Raw genomic sequence first — 12368 nt, forward strand, 5'->3', positions numbered from 1 at the left:
TGGAAGGGGAGTGGTGGGAGGAGGGGCAGGAGAGGTTTCACTGCATTTAGGCCATGAGAAAAGTCCCGGGGGGCAGGCGGCCTACACACAGGGAACATCCTTCGCAGTGAGAGTTCCTCAGCTCTGGCCTGGCCTGGCCAAGTGGCGTGTGGAATTTCCTCTCCTGGATGCCTGTCAAAACTAGGCAGATAATTCCAAATAGTTTAGATAAAAAGGTCTTCTTAGAGGTGGGTGTGCTGCCGATTTGTACCAAATCTTGAGTCCATTCGTGTGTGCGCTGACAAGGGCCCCTCTTTCATGCTGGCATCTGTGTCTGCCGGGGAGTGGAGGCCCCTGAGCGGTACAGGGGAACCCCAAGGAGACGCGGAGCCCCACGGCAGGCCGGGGGGAGGGCTGAGGCGGGAAGAGACAGGCCGCCCGTGCCTTCCTCCTGGTAAATGCTTTCCATTCCTGGTTTCCTGGTGTTCTGAGCTCTCCCCACCCGTCTCCCAGTCCACCTGTAACTGCCCTTTCTCCCCCTTCCCCTCCAAGACCACGCGATGCAGATGGGCAGCACGACCGGGCCTCCCGGGGCCTGTATCCCCAATACTGGCACGAGGCTGGCACATCCTCGTGACCGTGTGCCCTGGGGGAGGGTCCCACCTCAAAGGCCAATCTATCTCCCAACTGGAATTTTACTCCTAGTGGGGCACCAGGGTGGCTCCATCGGTTAAGTGTCCGACTTCGGCTCGGGTTGTGATCTCACAATTTGTGGGTTTGAGCCCTGTGTCTGGCTCTGCGCTGACAGCTCAGAGCCCAGAGCTTGGAGCCTGCTTTGGATTCTGTGTCCCCCTGGCCCCTGAGAGCTCTCTCTCTCAAAAATAAATAAACATTGAAAAAATGTTTTCGTTTTCTTTTTCTTTTTTTTTTTTTAATGTTTTATTTTTCTTAATTAATTCCTTTCAGTTGATTATTGTTCTGTTCCCATCTTTGCCAGCAGGGATAATGCACTGCAGCCCTAACACCTGAAACAAAATATTACTTCCTCTGCAAGGACAATCATGGCACAGACAGAGGCTCAGGATGGAGGGTCAGATCTCACGTACTAGCTGAGTGATCTTACGTTCTGTGAATCTCTGTTTTTCTGCTCTATAAAATGGGGAAAATATCACTCACCTTACAAGGTGCTGGGGCACTGGATACAATAACATCTGCCCAGCACCCAGCAGAGGACCTAGGATGAAATGTGCCTTTACTTCCAGTGTCGACACAAGGTGAAAAGAGGGATTCATTGTTCAATGCTCACGATGTACCAGGGGCTGTTCTACGTGCTTGACACACTCCCACTCACCTAATCCTCAAGCCCACCCCAAGGGGTACTGTTGTATCCCCATTTATTTATTTATGTATTGAGACAGAGTGAGAGTGGGGGGGGGAGCAGAGAGAGAGAGGGAGATAGAATCCGAAGCATGCTCTAAGCTGTTAGCACAGAGCCCGACGTGGGGTTCAAACTCATGAGCCGTGAGATCGTGACCCGAGCTGAAGTCAGAGGCTTAACCGACTGAGCTGCCCAGGGGTCCCTGTATCCCCAGTTTAGAACCAGGGAAACCAAGTCTCACAGAGGTTAAACAGCCAACCAACCCCAAGATGTAAAGGGCGTAAGTGGCACAGGGAGTATTTGGAGCCTGGCCCCGCCCCATCCTGCCCCAGGGCTGGGGGTGTAGGATGTGCAACGCCTAAGATGATGTGGGAGAGGAAGTGGGACAGGAGAGCCAGAAAGACCCCCCTTCCACCCTGCAGGGCTTTCCTACCAGGAGGCCCCTCCCTATGCCTGCTTTGCGTGCCCTCCCCCACTGCAGACCCATCTCCCCTCTCTGCATCAAGATGTTCTCTCCTCCTGCCCTGGTGCGACCACACCAGCTCTCTCCAAAGCCCAGGGCCAGGCAGCAACTCTTCTGCGAGGGGCCAGCGTTCAGCAAAGATCAAAGAGCAGGCCGGCTTATCAGACACGCTCCTCATTAAAGTTTTACGGGCCAGATTCCATTATAAATGAGCTGGCTGTCCCACACCGCAGAGCACGTTCCGGGAGCCGGGAATCTGAAGCTCTCAGAGCCAGGAGAGTCTTTAGCAGAAGGGTCCATGCGGAGAGGGGGCCGCTAGGTTCCAGTCCCAGCTTTGCTACTTGCTAGAAGGATGCCACTGGAGAAGGCGGCCAACCTCACTGTGTCCCAGTTTCTCCACTTAGCAAGCAAGAGTGACCATATTGGCTTCCTCCAGGGTGCAGCTGAGGGTGAGATGGTATAATCCAGGGGGCCGGACCTGGCACCCCGGTAAGCCTGCCTCCAGCATCCTGCTGCCCAGGGGGGTCACTCACATCACCTTGGGCCAAGGCTCCTCACTTCTCTGGAGTCTGTGTCTACGTCATCCCATTGCTCCGAGGAAGTGGTCCGCCACCGCGGGAGTTAAAAGGACAGCTAGGACCCCAGTGAGGAGGACAAGGTCTCTGGTGGGCAACCGCGGGCCTGCCTGGCATCTCAGCCCAGACGCCAGGCAGACCTGCCCTGCCGAACTCTCTTCCTTTCTTCCACGAATCCCCGAACAGAAGTGTGCGCACTTGCTGAGGGAAGGGAACGTTCTCTGCACAGCGCAGAGGCGGTGCTCAGGGGCCGTGAACCTGGTGTGTTGTGCCAGAAGCTAACAGGAAAACAGTGCTGTCTTTCTGCCCCTCGGGGACTGGCTGTCGGGGGCTCCGGACAAAGCAGGCTGCGTGTTTATTAATCTCACGACGAGCGGGTGCCGTGTTTACAACACACTGACCTTGGAAAAAGGCATCTTCGAATCCCTCCAGAACAGAAAGTTCAGGAGCTCGGCCAGCATCAGCAAAGCGGCTACGTTAAGAAGCAGACCAATGTTTAGAGGGGCTAAACATCCCCATTAATATGCAGCCGCCTGGACGAGGTGGCTTCAGACATCCTTAACAGCTCTCTCAGGGGTCTCTGGATAATTTGGATGCCTGACAAAGTGGGCGGATGATGGTGGAAGGCACCGGCCCTCACTCCCGCCAGCTGGTGTTTCCTCTTTTCTTAAAGTACCTGGGCGGCATGCTGACTTCACATGAATTGATAGCTAAGCCCCAGAGCCATCTGTCCCTAGCAAGATCCTCCCCCTCCACACCCCCACTCCCCCCTCCTCTCTCCTTGTCTGTAAGGGTGGCCTTGGGCTGTGACCGCCGGAACCCTGCTCACCAACTACAGCTCAGGATCAAATGGCCCTGAGGGGAATAACTAGTGGTGGTCAGCTCTAGCATCTACGCAGGTGCTGCGGGCCATGGATGTCAGAGGTCAGGGATGGAATCAGGCAAGAGGAGGGAGAAAGGGACTGTCCTCGTGGTTGGGAGGATATAGTTGTGCTTGTTTGGGAAGCTCACCCCCTTCTGAGAGCGGAGAACGTGCACAGATTTAGGTCAACTTATGGGGGCTGCGTCTGTGAACGGGTGACACAAAGGAGCCAGGGGATTTTTAACACCCCAGACTTCGGAGCCTTTATCACTGAGACACAAAGCCCTTCAGCCTGTTGATGTAGGACTTTGGAAAGCCAACGCATAGCCCTGGGCCACAAAATAAGCCGGGTGGCTTGTGGTGGTCTTGGAGCTCTGGCCTGTGGGAATCTGTAAACAAGCAGATTCCCAGTCCTCACCTTAGCTTGAAAGAACGAGAACTTCTGGGCTCGGGCCTAAGAATGTGCGTCTTTAAGACAAACCCGAGTTCAGACCCGCAGCCAGATTTGAGAACTGCAGCACAAGATGGTCTCTGTGTACCCTTCTGGGCTGGAAGCAGCTGGCATTGGTCCTCTTTGAAGCCCCAGGGCTAGGCTGGGAGGAGAAGGACCCCACAGGCCACATGGGGAGTCGAAGGGTGACCCCAGACTCCTGAACCAGAAACACAGCTTCTATCTCCCGCGACAGGGCACGGGTTGGTCCTGGCCTGGGGCAGCCTGCACTCCTGCTTGCAGGGCTGCAGATGCGGGGCAAATGGGGAGCTCCGGCTGGGGACCCTGCCATGCAGTGCTTCGGCCTCTGTCCCCACTACGCCTGGCAAGCCTGTTTCCAAGGGCCAGGGGCCAGGGGAGGGGGAATCCAAAGAGGCCCCTTTTCCCACCAGCAGTCACAAGGCTATGGAAAGTCATAGGGAATGTTGTGCCCATTGATTGGCAGGCCTTTTCTTCTCACCTTCGAGAATGGACTCTTGGACACTCAGTGTGGCTCAGTGAGTTAAGTGTCCGACTTTGGCTCAGGTCATGATCTTGCGGTCTGTGGGTTCGAGCCCCACGTCAGGCTCTGTGCTGACAGCTTGGAGCCTGGAGACTGCTTCAGATTCTGTGTCTCCCTCTGCCCCTCCCCTGCTTGCACTGTCTCTCCCTCTCTCTCAAAAGTAAATAAACCTTAAAAAAAAAAAAAAAGAAAGGAAGGAAAGAAAGAAAGAAAAGAAATGCTGACCAGAAGAAGTCCACGGACAGTGCCAGGTACTCTTCTAGAACCCCCCTGAGCATCGTGAGCTGTGCAAGTCTCACTGTGGGTTTGGACCTCCAGGGAACTGGGACTAGCTGTGTCAGGGTGGGGTGCAGGTGTCTGGAAGGAAGCCATCCAGCTGGGCTGTGCTGGCCGGGTTTCCACAGGCTGAACCCTGTACCCCACTCTTCCCCCTGTAGCTGCCTGGGGGAGTGGAGGACCTGGACCCTGCTCATCCGCCCTGGGACACGATGCCAGCTCAGGAGCCTGGGCAGGTCCCTTTGCCAGGTTCCCCCACTTCTCCTCTCTACCCCCTAGCTAGCTGCTCCTATGGCCCCATTAATTCTTAAAACAACTCCGTAGAAGGGGTTGGTGCTATTATTACGTCCTATTACAGAAGGAGAAACTTAGGCTAACTCATTCAGGTTGGTAAGCTCTCCCAAGGCTAGTGAGTTCAGCGCTGGGGTTCAAGGCCAGGTAGGCGGGCAGGAGCTGTCCAGCGGCCCAGTGGGAAGAGGAGGGGCGCACGTGCCCTGGAGCCCTGTGTCTGGAGCCAGGCAGGCAAGGCACCCAATCGCCTGGCTCTGCGGACCGGGAGAGCCAATGGTTAGGGGCCCTGGAGCGGAGCGGCAGGCGGAGGTCCCCCCCTCCCGCTGACGGGAGATGACACCGCATCTCATTTGCTGCGCGACGTGTGTGTAATTAGACACATTTGGCGCCACGGAGGAGGCGTGGGCTACAGCAGGGGCTTGATGGATCGGGCGCTCCGCCGGGCTCCGACCACATCAATCACAGAAGCCGGAGCCACCGGGCCAGTTTTTTTTTTTTCTCCTGTAGGCTTCGTCCTGTTTCCCACCTGAGGCACCGGTGGGGGAGAGGGAAGGGGTGGGCTTTCTGGGGGGGCCTCAGGCCAGCCTCCCAGCCCCTGGGCAGGGTGGGGACAGTGTGGATCCCTTGGAAGCCAATCCCGGAAGGGCGTGGGGCTCCGGGACCACCTTGCTTTTGCTTATCACTTAGGTGTTAACCAGGAGAGCCTCCCCCCCAACCCCCAGCTGGGGAGGGGGGCACTGCATGGCCACCTTACAGCGCGGATCTCACGAATCGATGCCCCTCTCTGAAGCTCAGCACCGGCGTCTGGTAGGGCAGTGGGGAAGGTGACACTCACACAGCACACCAGCCTCCCTGCCCCCCACTCCCACCCCGGAAGCCCCGCACACGTTGCCGACACCCCTTATCACCGGGTGTTGCCATGCTGGGCACTAGGGCTTGGGGATTCCGAATAAGCCCAGAGACCTTCACCCCTCAGTCCCTGGAACGTGTGACTGTAATCTTCTAGGGGGGAAATGGACTTTGCAGATGGGATGGAATTGAGGGTCCTGAGACAGGGAGATTATTTTGGATTATCCAAGTGGGCCCTAAAAGCCACCACAGGCGTCTTTATAAGAGAGGCAGAGACGAGGGATGTGCGGACAGACAGGGGAGAAAAGGCCATGTGGCAGGGGTCAAGGGCTGAGGTTCACGGGTAGCCTCCATAAACTACCAAGGTCAAGAGGAGAGACTCTCTGCTGGAGTGTCCAGAAGGAACCATCCCTGCCGATACCCTGATCTGCGGCAGACTCCTGGCCTCCAGGACTATGTGAGAGTAAGTCTGAACTGTGTTACGCCACTGCGTCATCTGTTACGGCAGCGACAGGAGACTATTGCACCACCCGTCAGGTATCAAGTCTAGGGAAAGAGGCACCTGGGCCTGTGAGTGACAAGGCCATTTGCACAGGCCCACTGGCCTGGCCAGACCGCCCCAGCTGCCTGCCATTAAGGCCTTCCGCTTCTCCTGGTGCAGGACAAAACCTGGAGAAGGCTCAGGGGTGTCTCCTAGTTCTCCATCAGCCCCAGGGGACCGGCACTGAGGGCTCCCTCATCCGGTGATGGGACTTGCCTACAGCAGCATGGCTGGGAGGCCTGTTAAACGCCAAACATGAGCCCCGCCTGTCTCTGACTCAGTGGTCTGGCCTAGGGCCCGAGAACCTTCATTCCTAACCCAGGACGCTGATGCTGGTGGTCCAGAGGTTTGGGGGACTGCTGACCTAGGGGCTGGTGCCCTAGCAAAGGGTGCTATGTGCTTTTAGGAAGGAATCATTTGGGCCTGTCAGGGGGACCAGTGCTTATTTATGTGTCCCCAGGAGAGAGGCCAGCGTGCAGCTGAGGGCCTGGGCTCAGGAGGTTGTGATTAGATGTCTAACCCTCCCACTCCCTAAGCAAGCAACCCCGGTGGTTAGTTATTTCACCTCTCTGTGCTGCCTCAGTTTCTTCTGTAAAATGGGATGATGTGAAATGCCTGTTTTGCAGGGGTGTTGACAGGATGAAGGGAGATGAAGACGTGAACTGTGTATAACCCAGCCAGTCGAGGAGGTCGAAATTATTATGAGAAGTGGCAGTCGTCAAAGGTGGGGCCTTATAGTAGCTCTGCTGCAGTCACTAGGTATGTGGGGACACGTGAGCCAGACAGTCACCTCACAGGGCTTTGTGACTGTGCTGCCTGCGTCTCTGACTGGCGCTGGGCCCCTTGCAGGGGACACTTACCTGCGGGCCTGTGTCTCCAGGATCTGTGTCACTGAATGACCCCACATTTCTCAAGAGCAGAAAGTCAGCACCTCCAGCCTCCTCTCAAATAGGGACTCAGCTTCCTGGATTCTCCTTTGATTCTCAGATGCTACCAACTGGGCAATTTTCGGGTAATTCACTAGCTCCAAATGTATGCACCCCCCATAAGCTGGCTGTGGCCTCAGCCCCTGCAGCTGGAGGGGCCGGGAGGTGGGCAGAGGGCTGCGAGGGCCCGTCACCTACCAGGTGGACCGGTTCTCAAGAAAGAACTGTTGACACGCACTGACATGAAATAAGAAGTTTCCGATATTTGAAAGACCCGGGAGACAATTGAGGGGACTCCCAGAGCCCAGATCTGGGGCCACTGCAGCCACACAAATATAGCAACAACATAGTATAACTCAGAGTAACCCAACTATCCAGGCATTTGCTTGGAAGAAATAAATCATCAAAGAAAGGAAGAAGTGGGGGAGAAGGGACTATTCCTTACAGGAGAATTCCAGGCAACAAGTGTGGAAGGAAGGATGGAAACGGAAAATCACCACTTGGCAAACACTAGTAATCACTGTTTCCATCAAGAATTGCCGATGGATGTTAAAGTTAGTGGCTGAAGATCTGGTGAGACATAGGATATTTACATATTATCGAAGTATCACCGCCCCAGATACTTACTACTTACAAAGGGACCGACTTTACAGCAGACCTCACCTTAACTAAGTGATCTCCAGTGATGAGAAAAACAAACACCTCCAGTGACGAGAAGTATTGCCTTCACGTGCCTCCTGACACAATATAGGAAGGGAACAGAGCCGCTTTTATATTATGCCCTAAAATGCTTATTCTGAAATGTTTCTAGAGTGTATTTACTTATTTTTGAGAGAGACAGAGACAGCATGAGCTCGGGAGGGGCAGAGAGAGAGGGAGAGAGAGAGAATCGCAAGCAGGCTCTACGATGTCAGCACAGAGCCTGACACCCGGCTCGAACTCACGGAACCATGAGATCGTGACCTGAGGCGAAACCAAGAGTCGGACACTTCACCGATTAAGCCACCCAGGCGCCCCTGGTTCTGAATTTAATCATGAGGTGACTTCAGGCAAGTGTCCCAAATCGAGGACATCTGCACATTTTGTACTGGCCCATCCTCTTCAAGGGGGTCAAGGTCATGACAGACAAGAGAAACTGAGCCACTATCCTGGATTAAAGGAGGCCTGACTCCTAAATGCAAAGACTAGATCCTGAACAGGAAAAAACAAAATAAAACAAAACAAAACAAAACCGAAAGAAATTAGTGGGGCAACTGAGGAAACGTGGATAAGTTTGACGAATTACTTAAGGACAGCATGTTAGCCTCTGGTCACGTACGATGTGAACGGGTGGAGGAACCCCGCAGAGGGGATAATGGGAATCTTTGTACTATTTTTGCAACTGTTTTCACCTGCCTGAAATTACTGCAAAGTAAAAGGAGGGCCCCCGCTCAGGCTGGGGATCCTGGTGCCCCAGGAGGAGGGGCGCACTCCAGGCAGGTGGGCAGCCGGAACGGAGGCCTGGGGACCTGTGGACACATGGCTGTGTGTCCCAGAGCCATAAACAGCGACTTGGCATGGGTGGGTGAGGTGGCTGGATCTGGAGGGGCCCTGGGGGCACTTGACCCTTTGCAGTAGGCTCCCTCCAAGTCAGGTGTGAGGAGCAGCAGAGAAGTGGGGGGGGGGCACAGGGAGGGCGAGGTTCCAGCCTCTCCTCTGAAGGCAGAATGGATGGGGCAGCGTCTTTGGTCACAAAGATCAGGAAGAGTGACTTTAGCTCTAGGCTTCGAGGCTCAGGTGGGAATAAAGAGGGACAGGATTAGGTTTAGTGCGATGGCACTGGGTCCTGCCCCTTCTACTGGGGCTCTCCGAGCAGGGAGTAGGAAAAGACCCCAAAGTATAACATGGAGCCTGGGCTTATCGTCAGGGTGACTCGATAATATTCTAAACTGGGACATGTAAAAAGGGGCGCTATGAATTATTATCCTACGACAACATATAACTAAGGTCATAGTACTTACGGAGGACCTCTGGCCTGGAGGGGATTCCCACTGCCTGGGCAGACACAGAGCCTCAAGGTGCTATGGGTACACCAGGCCGGCCTGCAGCCATGTTGGTGGGGACATGTGAGGCTAGAGGGGCTTCCTCCTCAGGGAACCAGAGGGAGCCGGGTGCCTATACCCCACTTACGCATTTGCACAGGATCCCGGGTCAGTGCACTCCCGGGTGGCAGAGGTGACCATCAGCTCAGGACAGTGCAGATCAGGAACTCCAGAAAGACAGACAGAGGCATGACAGGTGGCTGAGGCTGCTGGCCTCCCAGGTGACAGGTGACCCCGTGCCGGGGTGGAGGGTCAAGGGCAGAACTTACCCATGCACGCCGTGGACAGAGTGGGGCTCATAATGGTACCTTCCCTCCTGGTGTCTCATATCAATCGGTAAGGGAGCATGGAACGGTGGCAAAAGGTGCTGTGGCACTGTGGAGCGGGAGAGAGAAACAGGCCTTCAAAAACTTTTCCCCTCCCTCAAAAAGCAATTTTCAAAGGGCTTTAAAGCTCAATGAATTTCAGAGCGAGAGTAGCCAGGACAGGGGGCTCCGTGGTGCCCTGGCTATCACACACCCACGGAGGGGGATGAATAAATAATCAAAGTCAGCCCGAGAATCCTACATCTTTCACATAAAAGATCCCCAACCGCGCTCTTGACAAAGACAAGCAGCTAAGCGCTCTTTGAACTCGGGGAGATTACAGGCTCAGCCGCAAATCAGGGCTGACAGAGCCGACGGGCTGCTGCCCATCTCGGCCTCGGCTGCGTGTGGCTCCAGCAGCCCCCCGGTCACGGCATCCGGCTGCCGCAGTCACCCTGGCTGGAAATATTTACTAGAACCATCTGTGAAGCCGGGGCCCGCTCCCGGCTGCGGCCAGCCTCCAGGAAGGCGCAATCCCACCGACCGCGTCCGGCTGGCAGCCAACGGTGGACACCTGGGTGGGTGTCTCCGTATTAATGAGTGACCCTGCGCGAGCCGCCGGGTCCCTCCAAGATGCAAACACCAACACGTGCACATCGCTTCCAGGGCTGTGTCTGCACTTGGCCTGCCCTCAGCAAATCATCACGATAATTGTAGGATGCTCTTTGCTTACTTAAAAAAAAATTCCTGGGTACCCTGGAGGCAAACGTAATTACAGGCTTTAGGAAAACAAGCCTCTTTAAAAAGTAGGTAGACTGGGAAAAGGGCTAAGAAGGGGTGATTTCTCAGTCAACTCTTACTCAGGCTGAAGGCCACGGGCCAGTGGGAGTGTGGAGTCTGAATCGCTGAATCTTTGCAAGAAATGCGGACAGGGTAAGGGCACCTGGGTGGCTCAGTCGGTTAAGCATCCGACTTCGGCTCAGGTCATGATCTTGTGGTTCGTGGGTTCGGGCCCCGCATCGGGCTCTGTGCTGACAGTTAGCTCAGAGCCTGGAACCTGCTTCAGATTCTGTGTCTCCCTCTGTCTCTGACCCTCCCCTGCTCACGCTCTCTCTCTCTCTCAGAAATAAATTAAGACATAAAAAATTTTTTAAAAAAACACAAACACTCTGGTACTGTGCTATAAGCACTATGAATTCCTTTTTCATTGTGGTGAAACATATGTAACATAATATTTACCCTCGGAATCATTTGTAAGTGTACACAGTTCATGGATTCAGACTGCTGGACGACCACCAGCCATTTCCAGTACTTTCCCATCTTCCCAGCTGAGACTCTGTTCCCGTTAAAACTCCCCATTCTTCCTCCCCACGAGCCCCTGGCAATCATCTCCTCCTTTCTGTCTCTATGATCTGACTGCTCGCATACCTCATATGAGTGGAGGCCTACGGTATTTGTCCTCTTCTGTCTGGCTCACATCACTTAGCACAATGTCTTCAAGGTTCACCTGGCATAGCGGGTGGCAGGATTTCCTTTTTCAGGGCTGAATAATATTCCATTTCATGGATGTACCCCATATGGTTATCATTCATTCATCGATGGACGCTTGGATTGAACACTATGAATTCTTTTTTTCTGAAGATCTTTTTTTTTTTAAATTTTATTTTAAAGTAATCTCTATGCCCGACATGGGTCTTGAACTCACAACCAGGAGATTTAGAGTTGCACGCTCCACTGACTAAGCCAGCCAGGCACCGCACAAACACCATGAATTCTTACAAGAAAACTTCTCTCCTGAAATTGTAACCTTAATTTTTACATAATCAAATTTATCCTCCTCATTCCACAGTCCTGGCACCTTTCGTGGGGACTGGGAACAAAGAAAGTGAATCTTCTCTCCCTGATTAAATCCACAAATTTTGGCCTCGAAGGGGACATGGCCATCAGACAGGACACCAGCCCTGTTGTCCCATCCCTCTGGGCCGGGCCCTCATTTCTGGAGCTGGAGCTGCTGGAATGATCATCCTGTCCCCTTAGGCCAGTCCGTGTCCCCTGAGACATGAGGCTGGACCCTGGGTGACACTGGTGGCAGTAACAGGTGCCCAGACAGCCCTGGGAGTCAGAGACCCAGAGTGCAAACCTGCTGCTCACCAGCCTCTGTCCTTCCCTGAGTCACCATGTGCTCATCTGAAAATGGGTGACAAGAGCCACCTTTATGGTTGCTATGAAAATAAAAGGTTCCTGCAGGGGTCGTGCTTAACCCCGTGCTGTGCGTACAAGAGACACTCTGTAAATGTTACTAACTACTGCCCATGACAATTATCACTAACACTTGGAGCCCCACGGTCCCTGATCCACCATGGACACACCACCATCTTCCTAGCTGTGCAGCACCGGACAAGTTGCCCAGAGCTGCCCGCAAACCCGGGGAGAGGGGAGGGGTCACGGCTGGCCTGCTTACAGACTGGGAGAGGAGCAGGCCTGCTCTGCACCCCCAGGGGCACGGAGGCCGTGTTCACATCCCCAGATGTTCAGGAAAGGGCCTTTGGGTTTTTGTAAGTTTCTTTTTCTGAGATGTGGCCAGGCAGACCGGCTTACGGTATGGTTAATAAAATAAAAACACTTGGCTCCTGTGTTTCTGAATGTGTCCCTGCAGACCTCAAAGCCCCGCGGAGGCAGCCAGGATAGGTTACTATGTCCATTTCACAGACGTGGGAATGGAGGCGAGGGGTGATTTCAGCTCAATGTCCCAGAGATGAAAAACAACAGACCTGGGAGAGAATCCAAGGCAGCTGGACGGCTGGTCGAGGGCTTTTCCCTCTGTCTGGTCGGACACAATGATTGCTTTCA

General features: G+C 54.3%; 1 protein-coding gene across 1 annotated transcript in view; it reads right to left on the minus strand.

The window, feature by feature from the left end:
* The window catches only part of GLI2 (GLI family zinc finger 2), a 175443-nt gene that overhangs the window by 48046 nt on the left and 115029 nt on the right, over nt 1-12368 (minus strand). The window contains exon 2 of the mRNA XM_077755266.1: nt 9483-9588. Coding sequence (XP_077611392.1) covers nt 9483-9588 — 106 coding nt within the window. The remainder of the gene's footprint in view (nt 1-9482; nt 9589-12368) is intronic.

Source organism: Crocuta crocuta, unplaced genomic scaffold (assembly GCF_008692635.1).
Source record: "Crocuta crocuta isolate KB4526 unplaced genomic scaffold, BGI_CrCroc_1.0 scaffold548, whole genome shotgun sequence".
Lineage (NCBI taxonomy): Eukaryota > Metazoa > Chordata > Mammalia > Carnivora > Hyaenidae > Crocuta > Crocuta crocuta.